The 21,836-nt window shown below is 31.6% G+C and overlaps 1 protein-coding gene across 2 annotated transcripts in view; it reads left to right on the top strand.

The window, feature by feature from the left end:
- Positions 1-21,836, top strand: part of Pclo (piccolo presynaptic cytomatrix protein) — a 403,000-nt gene that overhangs the window by 295,737 nt on the left and 85,427 nt on the right. For both annotated transcript variants that reach the window (XM_076862544.2, XM_076862539.2), the window contains 4 exons: positions 12,161-12,269; positions 12,811-12,878; positions 14,012-14,226; positions 20,198-20,248. In XM_076862544.2, the coding sequence (XP_076718659.2) occupies positions 12,161-12,269; positions 12,811-12,878; positions 14,012-14,226; positions 20,198-20,248 (443 nt within the window). The remainder of the gene's footprint in view (positions 1-12,160; positions 12,270-12,810; positions 12,879-14,011; positions 14,227-20,197; positions 20,249-21,836) is intronic.

Genomic DNA, 21,836 nt, shown 5'->3' with positions numbered 1-21,836 from the left:
TATTTCACTTAGAATAATGCTCTCAAGTTTCAATCATGTTGTTGTAAATACAAAATTACTTTTTCTATTGTGTGTGTGTGTGAGTGTGTGTGTGTGTGTGTGTGTGTGTGTGTATTATTCATTTCAATCCATTCATCCATCATCAGACACTAAGATTGTTTCCATGTCTTAGTTATTTTGATAAACAGGGCGTTTTTTGTTTGTTTGTTTGTTTTTTGTGGTGGTGCTGGGGATTGAACCCAGGCCCTTGTGCATGCTAGGCAAGCACTTTACCAAAAGAGCTATATCCCCAGCCCATCAGGTGATATCTTTTCCTTCAGATATATACCTAGAAACAGGAATACATCATTTCCCTGTTGTGTATTCTTGGTACAACATTAGAGATTAGTTGAGCATATATTTTTAAATGTATTTTTGGGCTGTCAGTTCTGTTCCATTGGTCTGTGAGTATGCATTTTGAAATTAAAAATTGGGATGCCTCCAACTTTGTTCTTTCTCAGGATTGTTTGACTACCTGGGATACTTTTGATTCCATATGAATTTTGAACTATTTTTTCTTTCTATGAAAAAAGTCCTTAAAAATTTTATAGTGGTCACATTAAACCTACAAAATTACTAAAGTAGTATGGAAATATTAGTAGTATGAATTCTTCCAACGGATGGCATGGGACATCATTCCATGAAATTTTGTCTTCAGTCTTCATCAACGACTTAGTTTTCATTGTAGAGATCTTTCATCTCCTTGGTTAAATGTACGGCTTAGTAATTTATTTATTTTTATTGCTTTTGTAAATGGCATTTTTAAATTATTTAATTTTCATGTAATTCATTGTTAGTTTATAGAATGGTGGCCTTTTTTATTTTAATTTTTATACTGTAATTTGACTGACTATTCATTATAACAATATTCTGATGGAATTAAAAAGGTTTTCTATATATAGGATCATGCCATCTACCCAGATTTACTTCTTCCTTTCACAAGTGGATGCCTTTTAATACTACTATTACTATTGCTGTTTCTACGACTCCTTCTCCTCTTCTGACGACTCCTCCCCCTCTTTCTTCTCCTCCTTCTCCTCCTACTCCTCCTCTGCCTTCTCATATCCATGGAAATTTTTGTATTTTGTCAATGTGGTATACTATAAAGATATGCTCTTTCTGCACTTATTGAGATGTTCTTATTTTTCCTCCATTCCATTGATGTAGTGCATCACATTTATTGATTTGCATATGCGGCGAAACAATTCTTGCCTCCCAGAATGAAACCCCACATGATCGTGGTGAATAATCTTTTTAATGTGTTTTTGAATTTGTTTTGCTAGTCTTTTGTTTAGGATTTTTGTATCTATGTTCAATAGAGCCATTAACCTGTAATTTTCTTTTCTTGTAGTTCCCTTGCTTGGCATTGGTATTGGGATAATGCTACTTTTAAAAAATGAGTTTGGAAATGTAACCTATTCATCAATTAAAATATGAATGTAATCAACTTTTTAACACAGCAAATCACTGCTTTGTAACTTTCTAGGGAGGAATAGTTTCTTAACTTTTTTCTTATTATCATATTTATTAACACATAATCGTTCAAATAAATGGGATTTGCTGATATTTCAATATAGCATATAACATGCATTGATGATATTCTAACATTTACACCCCTCCCACCTCACCCCCGGCACACTTTAAGGAAGAGCACTTTTGGTATTTGCATTGTCCTAAGATATCCCTCCACTTTTGTGAAAGGAAGCATTTTATTTTCTCATACAATGGGATGAGTGTGTATGTTATTTTTTTCAATTTCTTTTTTTTTAATTTGTTTTAATTAGTTACACATGACAGTACAATGACCTTGACGTATCATACATGTTTTGTTTTGTTTTGTTTTGTTTTGTTACCAGTACTGGGAATTGAACCTGGACATGTTTTATTACTGAGCTATATCCACATCTTTTAACTAATTAATTAATTGATTTTTTTGTTTATTTATTCATTGAAAAGGGTCTTGCTGAATTTCCCAGGCTGGCCTTAAACTTGAAATCTTCCTGTCTCGGCCTAGCTAGGATTACATGTATGCTCCATCTTGCCCTGCTTCCATGAGGACATTTGAATTTTCCTTTTACAGCTAATTTTTGATTGGGAGAGACTTTTGTCATAACAGTCCCTTTTAGAAACATAATTTCCTTTTTGTCTCATTTATGCATGATTTAAAGTTATGTCTCAGTAATGTAAGCAAAACTTTATACATTTAATCTGTCAAATAATATTATAATATGGAACTCATATATTATATATATTATCATATATATTATATATTGTCATTACATATAGGCTCAGTGGGGATAATGATGGTTTTGCCATTAAGTCATTGTTTATAAGAAATAATTTGCCTAGAATAAAGTGGTTATATTTTATATTAAACTCTGTTGTCTGAATAGTGGGGCACACTTAAAAAAAAAACATTTAAAAATGAACAATTCATAAAATATTAATATCAAAAAAGATGCAGAATTTCAAATGAGGTGGTGATTTACATGTTACATTTTCTGGGGATCAATAAAAAATATTCTTAATACATCCATGCCCCTTCTTCTGACTCATTCAACCACTCTGATTTTGTTTGTGACAAAAATGACACATGTAAATCTAAATATAATAAATTACAGCCATAGAGTGACTTTGTCATTTCACCAATCCTTCCAGTAAATACTGTACTGGAATACCTGACTAATCTAGTGATCATTGTGAGAAGCACAAAATCCTATCATGCTTATCTTCTTTAAATGGACCACAAACTATGGTTAATTATATTCCCTTATTCAACTTAACCTTGTTTTCAAAGCACAAATTTTGTAAGTCATACTGGATTTCAAGAAACATATTACTTTTTTCCTATAAATCTAATGGAATTAATTCCAATCTTCCCTTCACCTATTGGTAGGAAATATAGTCATATTCATTGTTTGCTGTTTCCTGCCCCACCTGCACTGAGGAAATACCTGGTGAGGGTATTACACATTCTGTAATGCTAGGGACTCAGCCTCTACGCATTGGTCTATAACACTGAAAGTGCCATGACAAAGCCAGGACATTTCCCCAAGAGTAAGGAGTCACAGATAGTCTAATGTCCAACTTTCTGAAGGTGCCTGATAGTGTTTTTATTTGAGGTAATGCCATATTCCTTGAACAGAATGACAAGCAGAATGACGGTTGCAATTGCTTTTGAAAACTCCAGCTACATCTCTTTCCTAGAACTGACTCTCTCCTTCCATTTCTTTAATCATTACTATATTATTTTCTCTTCTGGAAGGTTACAACATAACTTTCTGGAGAAATGTGATGTTGGTTTCTTATTTGGAAGAGGGACAGGGAAAAGACATGAGGAAGCCAATTAGTTTTCATGCATTTGTAATTTTTATTGTTGCGACCCTCAATACATACAACAAGATCTTTCTATATGTTCATTAATATCTTCAGTTTTTACATGCCCAAGTCTTCAAGATAATATTATCATACAGATAATACAATCTGGCCTTATAAATTATTTGTGTGTTTTATGCTGAGTTTTATATCTTTGAACATTGTTTATATTCAGGTGGGCGACCATGTAAGTTTAGATAGCATCAATTAAATGCATTTTTCTAATAATTGGTACTAGCATTGGCCTGGTTGTGTGGACAAAACATATCAAGATACATCATCTCTTATATATCACCTTTTCAATAATTAGGTTAACAAATTAGAGTATCTGCAAGGATCTTACATTATAACATCAGTCTATAAAGTGATGCCAACTTATGCTTCAACAAAAACATTTGATTCATGTAATCCTACAACAATGTATTTTCATTATTAATCATTAATACTGCAAAGTATGTGAGAGTCTATTTATTTTACAATTATTCTTTTTGCAATTGGAGCCAAATCTATTTTAGATCTGAGTGCAGAAGTTGTTGATTATAAGTATTTTTCAATATAAGCCAGACGTATAAAAGAAGTTTGGGTCACCTCAGATAGCTCAGACAATTTTGGTATTCATTAGGTTTTTAAATTTTTTTTCCTATTCAAAATGTCATGAGAACTTTTTTATATTAATTAATTTTATTTGGGAATTTTTGTGTGCATACATTAACCTTGCTAATTTTAATTGCTTGTTCTTACCAAAACACGTGAGTGAAAGACGTCACGTAGAAAGTAAGTTGCTCAAAATCATAATCCAAATGAATGTTTCAAATGTATAATTTAATTTCTTCAATTCTGAGCAATTTAAAAATATACCCAAGCTGTATAGTGTTTGTAGAAATCTAGCCTATATTCCTGCCCAAGGATGGAAATAGATTATGCTATACTAGCATATATTTTTGCTTAATAATCCTTTTCTAATCTTCATGTTCAATATAAAAATACAGTGGCTTAAAACAAAAAATAGACAATTACCATAAGTCTTCTATATATTTTACATATAACAAGTTTGATATTACTAATATTTAAAGGAATTTGCACTGATTAAATTCACATTAAAATTTCCTATGAATTAGAAATTCCATTATCTTCACACTATGGAGAAGAAATTTGCATATCACTTTTTTTGTTCTTTTTAATTATACATGACAATAGAGTTTATTTTGACATATTTATACAAACATGGAGTCCATCTTAATCTAATTAGTTCCCAGATTTGTGGTGTTCATGATGTAGAAATTCACTGTGGTGTATTTACATATGTACATAGGAAAGTTAAATCAGATTCATTTCACTGTCCTTCCTACTCCTATCCTTCCTCCCTTCCCTTTATTCCCCTTTATCTAATCGATGAACTTCTATTCTCTGCCCCCCACCCCGATTTGTGTGTTAGCATCCACATATCAGAGACAGCATTTGACCTTCACTTTTGGGGGTTTGGCTTATTTCACTTAGCATCATAGTCTCCAGATCCATCCAGTTACCAGCAAATATCCATAAAGTCATTCTTTTTTATGGTTGAGTAATATTCCATTGTGACATATCACATATTTTTTAAAACTATATACTTTAGAGTAAAATTTTGACATTTTAATTTTTATTCATTTTCAAGAATTTCTGAAGAAAATTTAATGCAAATAACTAAAATTAATAAAATGCATTTTAGATTTATATCAACTTTGGAAACTCAATACTTTATTTGGCATATAAATTTAAACCAAATTTAGGTTCAAATTTAACATTTCATATTCCAAACTCAAAGATGACCAATCCAGGAACAAGCATAGCAATGGCTGGGAGTAGGGGAAAATTATGTCAGGATGATACCATAGAAACCTTAGGAGACAGGAAAAATGAAGAAATTGGAAAACTGCCACTAAGAGGGAAGTGAGAGGAAATGGGAGGAATGCAAAATAGAAGATGACATTTTTTTCTATGCTTGAGAAATTTTATTGCATATGTCAAAAGTTGTATATAGTAAAAATAATTTATTTTATGGAGATTTTAGGATTCTAAAATATTCTTTAAATTTATCATATAAATCTGCAGCTCAAATATTGCATTTTCTATTGTTTTTGTTTTCCATTCTATCATGAACCTCCCATTCTCCACATCATGGAGCAGAAATAAACTAGTTATGGAGCAAGTGTAATCTCTCTTGAGAGAGTCAAGGATGGCAAATTAATCAACATTTTCAAGGGTACAACAGCTAGTTAATAACCAAAGTAAATGTGAGCACAGTTTGATTATGGTGAAGAGAAAGTATAAACTGTCAGCTACCTGCAACAAGGTAATTCAAAAAATACACTTCTGAAAACTACAACATTTATCCTTCTGAAAATAGTACATATTTTCTTTACTGAGAAGTAGGCAAGTTTTAGTGTTCTCTCTCTCTCTCTCTCTCTCTCTCTCTCTCTCTCTCTCTCTCTCTCTCTCTCTCGTGCCCACGCACACGTGCACACACACACACACACAAACACAGTTACATGTGAAAAAGTTATTGGGTTAAAAAATGAAAGTTATTGGGTTAAAAAATGCTTTTCAGTTAAGTTTCCATTTTCAACAAAACAAAAGTCAGATTATCCTTCTTCTAGTATATCTCTAGAGGCAGTATCTTCGTTAATGCAAATTGTTCTTATATCCTTATTCAGGACTATGGTTTGGATTTTGAATTTCATCCAAAGGCCTATGTGTTTAAGGCTTCTTCCTTACAGTGGTGCTTTTGGGAAATGGTGGAACCATTCAAGGCCTTGTGAGAAGTAGTGAAGTCATTGTGTTCATGCCCTTGAAGGAAGTTGTGGGACCCTGGTTCTGTCCTCTTTTGCTTTACTCCCTGGTTTGTGATGTAAAAGGTTTTGCTCTCCTACATGCTCAGACCTAAAACAATGGGACCAATCAATCATGGTCTTGAACCTCCAAAATTTTGAACCAAAATAAATATTTCATAAGTAAATTATCTGTTTTTTTGTTATAATAACAGAAAGTTGACTAACATATTGAGCTCATTTAAATTCATAATATATTCATGTATATTCAAGGAAACTTAGGGTATCATATAAGTGTGTGGCCAGGGAAACAGCATGTAAATGCAGCCTGATTTAATGAAAGTAGGTCAATTTTTGTATATTTGCATTATTTTAAGTTTTGTTTGAACTACCAGTGCCAAGAGTAAACATGATAGCAATAATAAAGATAAAAATAGCAAAATTATTGTATTAGCTCTTTAGTGAGATAATTTCCAACCTTTGGATTTCATATTTATAGTTGAATTTCCTCAGTTAAACATACCAGGGTTTTTAATGTCTTATCATCACTGAGGGCATCTGCTTGTCCTATAAGTAGGACACTGTTCAAATACTGTTTTCCCCCTTTGGTACATATTCCCTTTCTCCTATTTTCTTATCCCTTTCTACTATGCTTCCTTTTTATTTTCTTCTTTGATGTTACTATATGAATAGGTTGAGATTGCAAATTACAAAAATTATATTTGTCAAAATAGAATAAAATGTATCTATATATTTCTCACATATTAACACAGCCTAACATAAAAGTGAATGTGTAATTAGTATAACTGATATGAATAATTTGTTGGACCCCTGAAGTTTTTAGACCCCTGAATGTGTTGGACTTCTAAGGTTACAAAAATAATATATAACACACACACACATCTATATAAATCAATGTGTGTGTGAGTGTGTGAGTGTGTGTGTGTGTGTGTGTGTGTGTGTGTGTGTGTATGTGTTTAAATTTATTTTAGAATTCTCCTTTCTGCTCTGGACCCCCACTATATCAAATCCTCATTTTATAGCCCACCATCCTATTGGTTCATTCTAGCTTTCCTCTTCATGCTTATATTTTTCATTCATTCATTCATTTATTAACTCATTCATTTTCTCTTATTTTCTTCTTCAGTTCCCTTCTTGGCAACTATTTTTTGTAATGCCTGCTATTTATTTGTAAAACATATACTATAATTTTACATGCATATCATTGAAGTCTACATAAATGGCATTGCTCTATGTACCAGATCCTGTTTCTCACTTGTTTTTACCTGCCAAAGATATTAAGATGGATTCACCTTCTGGCATCAACACCAGGTGTGTTCTGTTTCTTTTGCCAGCTATTTCCATCATTAGCATTCCTACACTCCCAAGGCTCAGCTTTTCTAATTCCACAAATACTCAAGAAGGGGATGTCTGGGCATTTGTGTGTTTAATTTAACTAATTTCCTCCAGATTGCCTTCTGAAACAGTTGCATTCTTTAATCTCATTAAGATAATTACACCTTTAATAAACAAGCTCTTTTTCTCATCTCATTCTAGTAATAGCATTCTCACATCACAGAGTGGGAATAGGCTGGATGGAGCACACCATCTAGCAAGTATGATCTTCCTTGGAGAGGTCAGGGTCTCCTGATCCTATATCCATTCAACACATGGCATTTTCTGGCTTTCATACTTTTTTTTTAATATGATGAGAGGTAATATTGCATTCTTGTTTTAATTTGCACTTCTAATCACTAATGAATCTAAATGTTTCTTAATTTACCTGTAGCAGTTTTAGACTTGCTCCTCTGTGAATTACCTTTATTTTATTAATTGCCAAGTTATTTCTAATTTTTCTATTATAATCTTTTTATTTTTATAACTAATATGGGACATAAAGGTAACATACTAGATGCTGGGAAAATACATGTGGAAAGAAGACAATGAGCTTGAACATGAGCTTTGGTGTGATATATGTTTGAATACAGTGACCTGTAAGAATTTTGACTGTTAACTAAATAATTGTAACAATAAGTTGTTTTGATTTAATGGTAAATATTAAATAAATCAAGTGGTAATGTAACATGAAATTTTGTATCATAAAGTTAAGACTGGCTTGAACTAGTTTGAGGAACATTCAAAATTCATCATGGAATTAGGAAGACATATACAAGAGAATATCTTATTGTTGATTATTTTTAAATTCTATAATTATATAATAATTGTCTTTTTCTTTTTAGTGTTTTGTAACACATTTGGTTTGAGAATTTGAGCAACAAATCCTGTCGCTGGTGTTATAAATTCCACAAAAATCCACATTTTCTCTTAGTATTCCTACTGGAAGCTGTTACATTAGGTACCATCTATCTGTTCACTTGCACACCTGAAAAACTTCAACAAACATTTGGATATAAGAAAAATGTGAATTATTGCTCACAATAATAAATTTTATAATTCATGTGTATGCTATCTTTTAGAATGTTTTTCTAAAACAGTATATAAAGTATTTTAAGACAACAGTTACTAATATGGCATAATGTAAAAATGTGGATGTATAACCGATGTGATTCTGCAATCTGTATTTGGGGTAAAAATGGGAGTTCATAACCCACTTGAATCTAATGTATGAAATATGATATGTCAAGAGCTTTGTAATGTTTTGAACAACCAATCAAAAAAGGAAAAAAAAGAAAATTCATTCAAAGTTATTAAATGATAAAATATTACTTAATTGAATTTCCAAAGAGCATAGGGATTTTCATAGGGATTTTCAGCATTTTAAATTATAGGATTTTTACAATTAACAAATATATTTCAAATATTTTGAAGTCAGGTAGTCTCCTGCTTTGTTCTTTTAGATCAAGATGGCCTTGGCAATTTGGGATTTTTTTTTTCTTGGTGTGTGTGTGTGTTCACATAAATTTTAGAATTGTCTTTTTCTAGTTCTGTAGAGAATGTTGTTGGTATTTTGATAGGAATTGCATTGAATCTATATATTTCTGTGGATCATATGACATTTTAAAAATATTCATTCTTCAACCATGAGCATGAGATTTCTTTCCATTATTCTTTTGTATCCTTTTCAAATTCTTCCATAAATAACTTTCATTCTAGAGGTCTTTCACCTCTTTGGGTAAATTTATTAATATTATTTTTTTAGCTACAGTAAATGGAATTGCTTTCTTGTTTTCTGTTTCAGATAATTCACTTCTGGCATGTAGCACTACTACTGATTTTTATAGGTTGCTTTTCTGTCCTTCAGCTTTGCTGAATTTGTTTCTTAGTCCTAATAGTTTTTTGATGGAGTTTTGGGGCTTTTCAATATATAAAATCATATCATCTGTGAACTGTGAGAATTCGATTCTTTATTTTCCAATTTAGATATTCTTTATTTCTGGCATACTCTGGCTAGGATTCTGCATACTGTGTTGAATACAAGTAGTGAAAGAGAACATCCTTGTCTAGTTGAGTTTTTCCCTGTTAGTGTAATGTTAGCTATTGGCTTAACGTGAGTGATCTTTATTATGATGTGTCCTGTTTTTTTCTTTGTTTTTATCATGAAGAGATAATAAATATTTTTAAATGTCATTTCTATATCCATTGAGATGATTATAAAGTTTTTGTCCTTTATTCCATTGATGTGATGTATCAAGGATATCTTTTAAAGTTATGTATTTAATTCTCACAACTTCTAAAACCATTTTATGAAATGAATACAGGGTGATTTGTACTTTTTCATTCATTATTTAGTACGGTTCTTGCAGGATTTGTAGGTATACAAACAATGGAGAGGGGAAGTATTGGGTAACTGTTCCAGTCATCACCTTTCTTACAGGGTCTCATCATGGGTACCAAACCAAGACTTAAAAAAACAACAACAATGGGGCTGGGATTGTGGCTCAGAGGTAAAGCACTCACCTAGCACAGGTGGGACCCGGGTTCAGTTCTCAGCACCACAGAAAAATAAAAGGCATTGTGTTGTGTCCATCTATACCTAAAAAATAAATAGTAAAAAAAAAAAAAAAAAAAAAAAAAAAAAAAAAAACAACAACAACAACAACAAATGACAATCTTTTGAACTCCAGCACTATATCAACTCTGGGGAGAAACTGAATGGAAAAGAAGTTCAGCTGGCCTATTTCAACACAGATGCAGATCAAATAGTTCATGGTCCCAGATAGGTATCAAGGCAAAACCCCAATTATCTATAAATTTTTTGGCAATATTGAAAAAAATAAGTATTGCTTATTAGCAGTACTGGATGGTTTTCCTTCCTATGACTAGATGCATTTTTTGTCATTTCACTGAATAATCATTTTTTTAAAATTTGCTCTGTATTTCAAGATATAAAGAAATGGGTAAATTCAACAGAAAAATAATGAAGATATGTGATTATTTCTTTCAATAAAATGTGCTTCTGCAAAAAAGTGACAATGCAGTTTCTGAATTATAACAGCATTAATTTGTTTCAATTCAGAATCATCTGTTTATAAATGTACTTTTTGTCTAAATTTTAAAATGTGCTTTGCTTTCCTTTCTCAGTGTGCCATAGTTTTCTTTCTAGAGGTGTTGTCACTGTCTTTTACATAATTTTCTCATTTTATGTGTACAACAGCCTTGGATTATTGAAATAAGCCTAAGGCGCAACTGAAGATAAAGTTTTCTTGGAGTAAGTTATAGAAAAGTCATTTTGTTTGTGTTACTGTGAGCCTTTTTATGGTCTTCTTTTGGTATTTCATTGGAGTGGAAAAGCATTTCTCTTACTTGATTGCAACTTATAATATGCTTTCTTTGAATGTATATCACAATCATTAAAACTTTTAAATACATGTTTAGAATTTTCCATTAAAGACAATGGTGAACAATATGGAAAAGGGCAAAGCTATTAAGAACTTACTTTTTTAACAATTATTATTTTATTTAGATTATGGCATAGACACATTTTTCTCAGGTAAAGCTGGTTAACATTCTCAAATATTTTGGCACTGTGTGGGATGATTTCATCTTTATATGTCCAGCTTACATACCCAATATTAGTTCCATGTGAGTCATGCCAAATGTGTACCCTAAATTATTTTGGCAGTTCATATACAATGGACCAAAGAAACTAGGTGTAAACTGTTTAAATATCAATGATGTAACTATTTTCCTTTTTTTGTATGGAATTATCTTTTTAGTTAAAGAGGAAAAAATGAAATACCCTGGCCAGGCAAGACCAGCTACATAATTTATGGGATTCTGTGCAAAATGAAAATGTGGATTGTTTTTCATACATTATTAAAAAAAATTTGAGATGGCAACAGCCTCAAGCATGGATCCTTTCTGAGCACAGGCCCTTAACTGTACAAGTCACAGACCCACAGGCTGTTCTTCCTAAGACATTCCTGCTCCTGTATTCAGGAATAGCTGACATGCAGCAAAGAAAAAGATACAAAGTAAAATCTGTTTTACCTAAAAAAAAAAGAAAGAAAGAGAAGGTACAGCAGTTTCTGGAGAGATTTTAACAAGAAAATCTTGATGACTTTTTTTCTGCCTCTACCATTCCATGATAGAATATGGAAGTTCATGCTTTTTTAGTAGTTTGCTCCCCAAAGGCAAATTATATGGATAGTTGTAACTGTTCGTTTTCTAAACAAAATTGGTCCAAGCAATATATATTCAGTGTTTTCTTGATAGCAGTGTGAACAGAATGCATGTGTTTGCTAACATGTATAGGTTTTCGAAGGCAAAATTGTGCATGTTGTATTAAATATATTTTGTGTTCTCACATAAGTTGATGAAATCAAACTACAAAATACTCCAGAGAAGTTTGAGATGATGTTCTCTGAAATGGTGTGCCGAGTTGACTTTTGAATACAAAGAAATGTCTTCTATGCTCTGTGGACCCAGAATAGAGATAGCTTACATGTTTAATTTTATACTCAAATTTCTCTTTTTAGGGATGCAAGTATTGGAGTGGAATGGAATTCCCTTAACTTCTAAAACATATGAAGAAGTACAGAGTATCATTAGTCAGCAAAGTGGGGAAGCAGAAATATGTGTAAGACTGTGAGTTTTTCCCCATCTTTCTGTTTCCATTTTTTGGCTATTCATGGCTCTTTTAATTTAAAATTGTTAAGGTGGAACCTTTGCCAGTCAGCAAGATTTCCAGTAATTAGAAATTAAAGTGAATACAAAGTTCATAGATTTTTGTGTTCAGAATCTAAGTCTAAAGCATAGACAGAATTCAGCTAATTTAGTTTCTGATTATGTCAATAGCTCTCCCCTTTCATGCTTTTATTGAAACATGCTTCATTTAAAAGAAAGCCTAAACCCATTTAGATTTCATGGATGTGTGTGGTTATCTCAAATGAACTTACATTTAATCCATAAAGATTTCACCTTAAATAATCATTTTTGTCAGCTCTGACTTTTAAAAGCATTGCAAATATGTATTGGTTTAGAAGGGTGAGCATGCTTTGAAGTTGCTTTATGTCATTAACCACTTCTCATTTACCTACTGGAAAAAAAAATGAGGGTAGTTGGAAAAAAGTATCCTTTGTCTCAGGCTTGCTCAATTTCTTTCTTAATGTTATGTCTTAATTTTTAGGGATCTCAATATGCTATCGGATTCAGAAAATCCTCAGCACCTGGAACTTCATGAGCCACCAAAAGCTGGTAGGTAGAAGCAATCTGCTTTCAACTATAGATTAAGATGTAGATAGAGAAGCAGTTGTAGAGGCAAATGTAGCTGTAGATGAAGATATAAATAGATATTGACAAAGTAATAGATTTCTATTTAAGTTTTAACAAAATCAAAAACACTGTAGCTATGTTTTTAACATTCTGGGGTAGTACATGTTTGCCTGTTAAACTCAATAAGAAATTCATATGAAATCCTTTCTGTGTGAGTCCACATTTTTAATCCTTCAAATATAAATTCATTTTGTGAAAGTAATCCATGTAGCCATTTTCTTTTGATCTTATATAATTTTTAGTTAATAATTATTTTACTTATTTCTTTTCAATATAACTGTTTTGTTTTGGTTTGATGAAATAGTGGGGATAGACCCAGGGTCTTGTGCATGCTAAGATGCTAAGCAAGTGCTGTATCACTGTGATGCATGCCCAGCCCTATAACTGACATTTGAAACACTTATTCCAGATCCTTTTGGTTGCTTTTTATAATAAATAAAAATCAACACATAATTTCATAAGCAGATAATGTAAAACTTACTTAACTCTTTCTTAGATAACAAATGTACACATTTATTAGATTTATTGTAAGATTAAAAGTATCACTTTTTCCTGTATTTAACTTTTATCAATTACTTCCTATGATTAAAGTGACAATTCTAAAGTCTGGGTTTAAAAAATATGCACTAAACAGACCAATTACTATAGGAATTTTAACACATTTATTAATGTTAATATTCTCCGTAAGATTTCCCTCTTAAAAAGGGATGCGTAAGTTTAGAGAAGGAAAAGAATCTGATCATACAAGTGAATTTTGGTGAATAAAATATCATGTCATTCATAGTTTTTTACATAAAACATTAAAAACATTTCTCTGAAGATGATAGGCACTTCTGTGTTCCTCTGTAATCCAGCATGATGTCACTTTTTCTGGGTCTTCTAAATTTCCTCAGAAATTGATCCAGAGAGTTCCAATTAAGTTGATTTAATTTTGAAACCTTAGCTTAGTTTATAAGTCACAGTTTGCATTTTATCACATAGGACTTCAATAAGTTCTACAAAATTAAGTATTTACGAAATAGAGAAGTATGTAAAACTGTTTCATTTTGTTATAGTGGACAAAGCGAAATCTCCAGGGGTTGATCCTAAACAACTGGCAGCAGAGCTCCAAAAGGTTTCACTACAACAGTCACCTCTGGTCATGTCCTCCGTGGTTGAGAAGGGATCTCATGCTCATTCGGGTCCCACATCAGCAGGATCCAGTTCTGTTCCCAGCCCTGGGCAGCCTGGGTCACCCTCAGTGAGCAAAAAGAAGCACAGCAGCAGCAAGGTGAGAAGTGTTCAGTGTAACCTTTGAGTCACTTTTCTGAGCTCTTGACTCAGACCAGGGGACAGGAAATAAAACATCATTTTCTAGAGTGTTTTTCTTGTGATATCTCATTTCCTATGATCTTTTGGAACAAAAACCATTTTTCCTTTTCTGACTGTGTAACTGATCGAGATGTATCAAGATGATTTATGTCCACCTCAAAATATTTCAGTAATGATTATCATGAGGAATTTGAAAATGTATCTGATGTTTCATATCTTCTGGTTATTTTTCTTTATTGTTGTATGAATCTGAGCTTTGTGTAGATGACATTGGCTTTACAACTATTTTGGAAAGAAAAGTTAAACATTACATAAGATTTATAATGTAAATAAAAAGTAAAAAAACAAAAATGTATAGAGACAAGGAAAATTTAGGACAATAAGAAACAATATTATCACCAGTTTGAATTTTACCCACATTTCCACACTAACCAATTTTTTTTAATAATGTACATCTTCATTTGAAACAAATGCTTCTAATACCATTATTTTAAAATTTCAGGGAGTTAAAAGGGAACACAAATTTAACTTTTTTATCCTTATAAAATAAGATTACAATGAAGACAATTTATAAATTATCTAATTATGTCACTCTTTTGTTTAAAAAAGCATCCCTTCTACCTGGAATCTCCTCTGCCCCATTTCTTTCTTTGGCCATATTTTACCTGTTCTTTAAGGGCTGAGTCAAATGTTTTCCTTGGGAAATTATCATAGTAAGCACAATGTTGTCAAATATTGACTAATATTCTTGCAATAAGCAATGTATTTATTTAGGGTTTCCAAACTATCCCCATTTTCCTCAGATATTTTCAATGCCACATGCTCTATACTCAAGATGCAAAGATGGAAAAATCCCTCCATACCAGGTAGACCAATGAGTGGTTATTGAAGCAAGCTCCCAGTCCCAGAACATCAAATTTTGCATTTCTAACAAGTTTCACCTGGGAACTTGTTAGAAATTCAAAATTTTGACCCCCAACCCCTGACCTACTATATCAGAAACTCAGGAAATGGGATTCAGAGACACTTGGGTTTTAGTAGGTTCTCCAAATGGGTGTGATGCCTCTTGAACTTTGAGAAGTGCTGATCTAATTACTAGAGAAAAATCATTTGTCAAATTCAGTGAAGGTATAAAGTTGGAAGCCACTAAGATGTAGAGTGAGCACTCCTGGAGAATAGTTAGGAAAGCTGGTGTTTAATGGAACAACTTTGGTAACAGGGAAAAGGGCCAACATTACAAGCAGAGAGTGCAGCATGAAGAAAATCTCACAAACAGAAAGTTGCCTACATAGGTGTACAGAATCTAGAAGGGTAAGAGAGTTGAAGCCTAAACAATCAAAATTTGGAGAATATTGTAGGTTGTTCCTAACCTTTCTACTACCATTTGCAGGTAATAAAGAGCCAGTGATGGGATTTAAGCAAAAATATATAAGGACCAGAAATCTTTGCATATTGTGGTCTTTCCCTAACATCAGATGATTCTTTTCCTTCCTCCCTCCAAAGTGCAAAATGCTTTATATGTCTCTTAAGATAATTTATATTTTAATTGTAATTACTTGTTTGTTTGTTTAACCCTCACAGTTGGGCTACAAACTCCATAAGAGTTAACAACCACTTCTTATTTACATACTAATTTATGTCACCTTAAACTCATAGCTGAGTAAATTGCACAGAACAAAAGCAAAATAAATAAATATTTGTGAATGAAAACATCAGTGGTCACTTGGGAACCTGATGAGTATTATGGGAGAACAAAGTTGACTTATTGTAATATTTCAACATCTTACGTGATGATTAAAAGATTAAAATAGTTGTATTGGAACATTAGGGAAATCACATTGAGAAGTTTTATGATATTCAGCAGTTGTTTTCTATGTCAAGTATGTGGGCGTATGTAGTATTACAGTATTTTTGCTGAAATGCTAAGTTGTAGGGCTACACTATCTAATAAAGTAGCTCCTCGTCCTTGTGGCTAGTCCTAATGAGAGCTGCTCTCTATATAAATTTCAGGTGACAGACATTTCAAAGATAGTATGAAGAAAGTGAATGTAAAATATTTTATTGTAATTTCATGTTGATATGTGAAATGATAATATTTTGAATGAATGGGGTTACATAAAACATGCTGTTAAAATTATTTCAATGTATATTTTTGTATTTTTAGTGTGACTACTAGAATATTTAAAATTACTTATGTGGCACACAGTAAAATCTATTGAATAATACTTGTATGGAGACTAGTCAACTCTACTGATAGTAACTTTAATCAAATCTTGTTATTTTGGATATATATATAAATATATATATATTCTTTATTGAAAAACTATACTCAATGTATTTTTTCACTGTAGAAGGGAGGGGCTATTATTTATCTTTTTTTAGCACATATAGAGTTTATTAAAACATTTTTTAAGTGAATGAATGAATGAATAAATAAATAGAGCCAATGATATTTTTAACCCATTAACATGTAGTATGCAAAAAGGCAATACTTTTATTTGTTCCTCAAATCCTAAAATTTAAAACAATTATTTTGAGATTATAAAAACATCAAGTGATGATCTGAAGCTTACATGTCCATAAATCAGGTTACAATATATCCAAATATATGTTCATAAGATAATTTTGAAAATAATAATTTTAACTTCTTTATGCTTCATTTGGTATGAGACTAATTAAATATTAAATTATAAGCTCTATTAATGTAATACAATGTAATAAAACTAAAATTTCTAAAATGAATACATATTTATAAATAGCATAATTTTATATATAAATATTAGAGCATATATATTAGCATTTTATTATTTTATGCTTTTGGTTGACTTAACATATATCTATTATGTACATTGTTATCATTTGTTTCTACTATATCCTGGGTAATGATCAAGTCAAGGTAATTAACATATCCATCACCATAAAGTTTTATTTCTTCGTGGTGAGTACATTTAGAATTCTATTAAATATTTTGAGGTATTTATTGCAATATTCTTATTTATATTCATCCTCCTATGCCATAGAACACTAGAGCTTATTTCTCCTGTTTAGCTGTAACATTATACACATGTACTAGCCACGCCCCTTCCCCTCACCCCATCTCCCTGTATCTCTGATAATTACCATTCTAATCTTAACTTCTTTGAGGTCAACATTTTTAGATCCACATATGAGTGTGATCATTCAGTATTTGTCTTTCTGTGCATCGGTTACTTTACTGACAAAATGGTCTCCAGTTCTATCCATGTTGTCACAAATGACAGGGTTTCTTTCTTTTTTTAATGGCCGAATAACATTCCATTGTGTGTATGTACCACATTTTATTTACCCATTTATCAGCTGATGGGTACTTAGCTTGGCACTGCCATATTTTGGCTACTGTGAATAATACTACAAATAAACACAGGAGTGCAGATGTCTCTTCTACACACTGACTTCTTTTCCTTGGATATAACAGAATATTCAGATTGCTGGATTATGTGGTAGTTATAGTTTTTTTAAAATATATTTTTTAGTTTGTGATAGACCTTTATTTTATTTATTTATATGTGGTGCTGAGAATCGAACCCAGTGCCTCACATATGCCAGGCAAGTGCACTACCACTAAGTCACAGCCCCAGCTCTAATTTCTACTTTTTAATTTTGAGGAATCTCCATAATGCTTTTCATAATGGCTGGACTAATTTTGCATTCCCATCAACAGTGCATGAGATTTGTTTTTCTCTGCATACTCACCAGCACTTAACTCCATTATTTTTGATAACAGTCATTCTTACTTACTGAGGTGATCACTCATTGTGATTTTGATCTGCATTTTCATGATGATTTCATATTGAACACTTTTTCATGTCCCTGGACATATGTTTATCTTCTTTTTGAGAAATGTCTATTTAGGTCTGTTGATAATTCTTTAAATTAGGTTATTGTGTTTTATTTTTGTTTTGTTTTGCTTTTGAGACTTTAGATTTCCATTTATACTCTTGATATTAATCTGTTAGATATATCGTTTGCAGATATTCTCCTTTCTGTAGATTGCCTCTTTGTTCTGTTAATTTTTTCCTTTGCCATGCATTTTAGTTTGATTTAATTTCATTTGTCTATTTTTGCTTTTATAGCCAGATCCAATAGATATTGGCCTTTATTCTCCGTAATTAAAAATATCCCAATATATATATACCAGAACCTCAGGACAACTAAAAATGACCCATTTGATTATTCTCCTCACTAAATATATTTCCATGGTCATATGTCAAATGAAATAGAGTTCTCAAAGGGAAATCAAATGAAACAGTTTATCAGTAACCATTTTTTTATTTTTACGTGTAGACCCTCGGGTGAGGAATTCTTATTCAGTTATTCCCCAACTATGTGTCAAGACACAAAGATTTATTTGTTCTATGAATCTGCGAATTTCTTTCTTCTAAGATTTTGAGATGTATAATGCATTATTATCAACTGTAGTCACAGTATTGTGCCTTAGAGCACTAAAAGTTCTTTCCGCTTGTCTAACTGTATTTTGGCTTCTGCTATTTGACCTTGCTTCCTCTTCCCCTCTTTTTGTTCTAGCCTCTATGGAATACTCTTCTCTACTTCTATGAGATCAACTTACCTGTTATCTTTATGTGAATGAAAACATGCAGCATTAGTCTCTCTGTGCCCCATTAAAAGCTAATTACCCTGATTTTATCATTATACATTGTATAATGTTTACTAAGTGCTTACCAGACTTCCATGCTGTATCCATAAATATGTAAATTATGCATCAACTGAAATTTTTTAAAGTTAAATAAATAAAAAATAAATAATTTTGATTTTTAAAAGGTTCAAGATATCTGATTTGAAGAAACTCTAAATCTTCAATTCCAATATAAATAGTAACAGGAATTAGTGTGAACCATTTTTTTCTCAAGATTTATTTGTCTTTTTTTAAAATGAAATAGAAAACTATTAAATGAATATGTGTTCAATAAATAATAGTTTATACTTTGGAGCCAGAGCACAGTTTGAGTTTTACTAAATGTAGTTTTTAAATAAACTAGTTGAACTAATAAAGGATGTGTGACTTAGAAGATTTAGCCCTCACCCCCATAATTTTATCAGTGATGATATAAATGTTATTCTTTTGTTATTTCATAAAACAAGACTTGGAATAAAGCTATCTTCTTTTTAGTGCCCTCATTTCTAAAATAAATACAGAAGGGGAAAGATTTGCTTCTGTAAATCTCTCCTCTACATTGATATCACATTGCCTGAAAGTCTATTATAGATTTAGGATTGGAAACATCCTCTCTAATTTCTATAAATACTTCATGCAAATGTAACTAGTCAACAAGTGGTCATGAACTGCAGCATGAATTGCTTTCCTAAGGCTGTTTTAAAGGCTTATTTGTAAAAGAAATTATCAAACAGATGAGAACTTATCTGTAATGGATAGAACTTTAATTAAGCATCATCCTCTAATAGGAAGTGACCACTTGGTGATTTACTCTGGGAGGGAGCAGGAAGTAGCTGAGTACCCAGCAAGCATAAAAAAGGACTTTTTATTATTAAAACTTCTGTGCTCCTAGGCAGATCTTGTGTAGAAACTCTTTTTCATTACTATATACATCTTTAAAACCTCTAAATACGTTAACAAAAGTACTTTAAACCAAAAGTTTTCATTTTCCTAAGTAATTTAAAATATTGCTGGTATAAAATGACAGCTTCAAAATTGGCCTAGCAAAATGAAAAATAGATTTTATATATCTATTAAATTAAACCTGTATTGAAAAATATAAGTGGATCCTGTTATTCTGAAGCAACCAAATGGATGAAATATATTTTCCAGGCAGTGTGCTCTGAAAAAATAGAAATTAATTTCAGAATAAAGTTGAAATGATAAATTCTATGAATAATTTATCTCTTAAAATAATGCATGGTCTTTAATATTGCAGCCTACTGATGCAACAAAGGTTGTCTCTCATCCAATTACAGGAGAAATTCAGGTATGAAAGTTTTTAAAAAGTTGTCATTCTACCATCTTTTGTGACTATTTTTGCCACTGGTCTATTGAAACTGTAAATATAGTAGGATATTTCTTTTTCCATAACACATTAGAACTATTCAGGAAAAATTAAATTTTATAACAATATATTTATATAAATTATGCTTTATAAAATCTAATTATACCTTTGGAATTCTCTACTTTGAAATCTGTCTGATGGCAGTGTCAATAATTTTTTGTGCTTCAGTGACTGTATACTTCTGAATATTTCAACTATAACTGATTTTCCCAGAAATCCAATCGTTTATCTTTAAGAGTTTTATAAATCTAATTCTGCCTTTTTTCTTTTTGATCAATAATTGCTAAACAATTGCTGAATGATTATTGTAGAGAAGCATTTTTCATACTGTAGGTAAAAGGACTTTGTCATTTATGAAATCATTTGAAAAAATTTTGACTAGGAAAATAGAACATAAATAGTATAGGTCACCATCATTTTAAAATATGTGGGTGTGTTTCTGTATTTGCATATTGTAAAAATGTATTTCTTAGTGTGGATCATAGTAAGAAATATTAGAAAAGCTATGCTTTAAGTAATAACACAAATAAATGGAGATGATAAGAAAGGACACAGAAAGAATTATCACAATAAATTAAATTTGTAAATAGTGTCAGATAAGGAAAAGCAACACTCTTAGCTCAGTCTCTGACAAACTCTAAAGGAAATTTTAATAAACACCTTCACAAAGGATAACAAAGATATGGACTAACTTGAAGATAAACATAGTGAAAGTGGGTGGGGTGTTCTTGGAAGAAGAAGGAGTACAAGGAAAGGCATGGCATTCAGAAAGAAAAAGAAGGAGATCAGTTGGGAGATAGGTTGAGGCTAAATTAGAAAGAACTTGGACACAGCAAGGGATATTAATTGCTACATAGTGTAGCCTCATGACTAACTAATTGCAGTGAAAGCAAGACTAATTAAAAAAAAAAGGTAATACAAATCCCAATGTAGTGACTACAATAAATACTGTGAAATGGAGTCATGAAGACCAAAAATATCAATTAAGTAATTATCTAGGCACATATAAATAAAAGCAAAAGTGGGGGGGTGAGTGTGAAAATGGAGAAGTATAGAATGTGGACACCTTACTTACAAGTAAGTAGCAGGAGTGAGCCTGATTTTTCATGCATTACAGATCTTGCTGTCTCTGTTGCTTCCCCACTTCTAGGAAGCCTGTATTTCATCTATCTTTCATCATTTGACATACCATAAACAGAATATCAGAATTTTTTATTCTATCTCAATTTTTGTTTTAAAATTTTTGCCTTTGGACTATTATTCACCGTGTTTCCTTTGGGTTTATTGTCATTTTCTTATTTTTCTTCTTTTGATTTGTCCTTTCCTTGAGCACCATGATTTGATTCTGTAGGTGAAATTTATCCTAACAATATTATTCTTAATGCTTAGGATATTTTCTTGAGGCAGTAATTTCAGTATTTTTTGTCTTTATCAAAACCTGATTCCAAATGGAATTTTATATAGAAAGCCAGATTATGAATCTGTAAGCATTGGAGCTGTGTGGCTGTGG

Source organism: Callospermophilus lateralis, chromosome 1 (genome assembly GCF_048772815.1).
Source record: "Callospermophilus lateralis isolate mCalLat2 chromosome 1, mCalLat2.hap1, whole genome shotgun sequence".
In the NCBI taxonomy this organism is placed as follows: domain Eukaryota; kingdom Metazoa; phylum Chordata; class Mammalia; order Rodentia; family Sciuridae; genus Callospermophilus; species Callospermophilus lateralis.
Note: the sequence above shows the minus strand (reverse complement) of the source record. Positions and strands in the feature narration are given on the sequence as shown.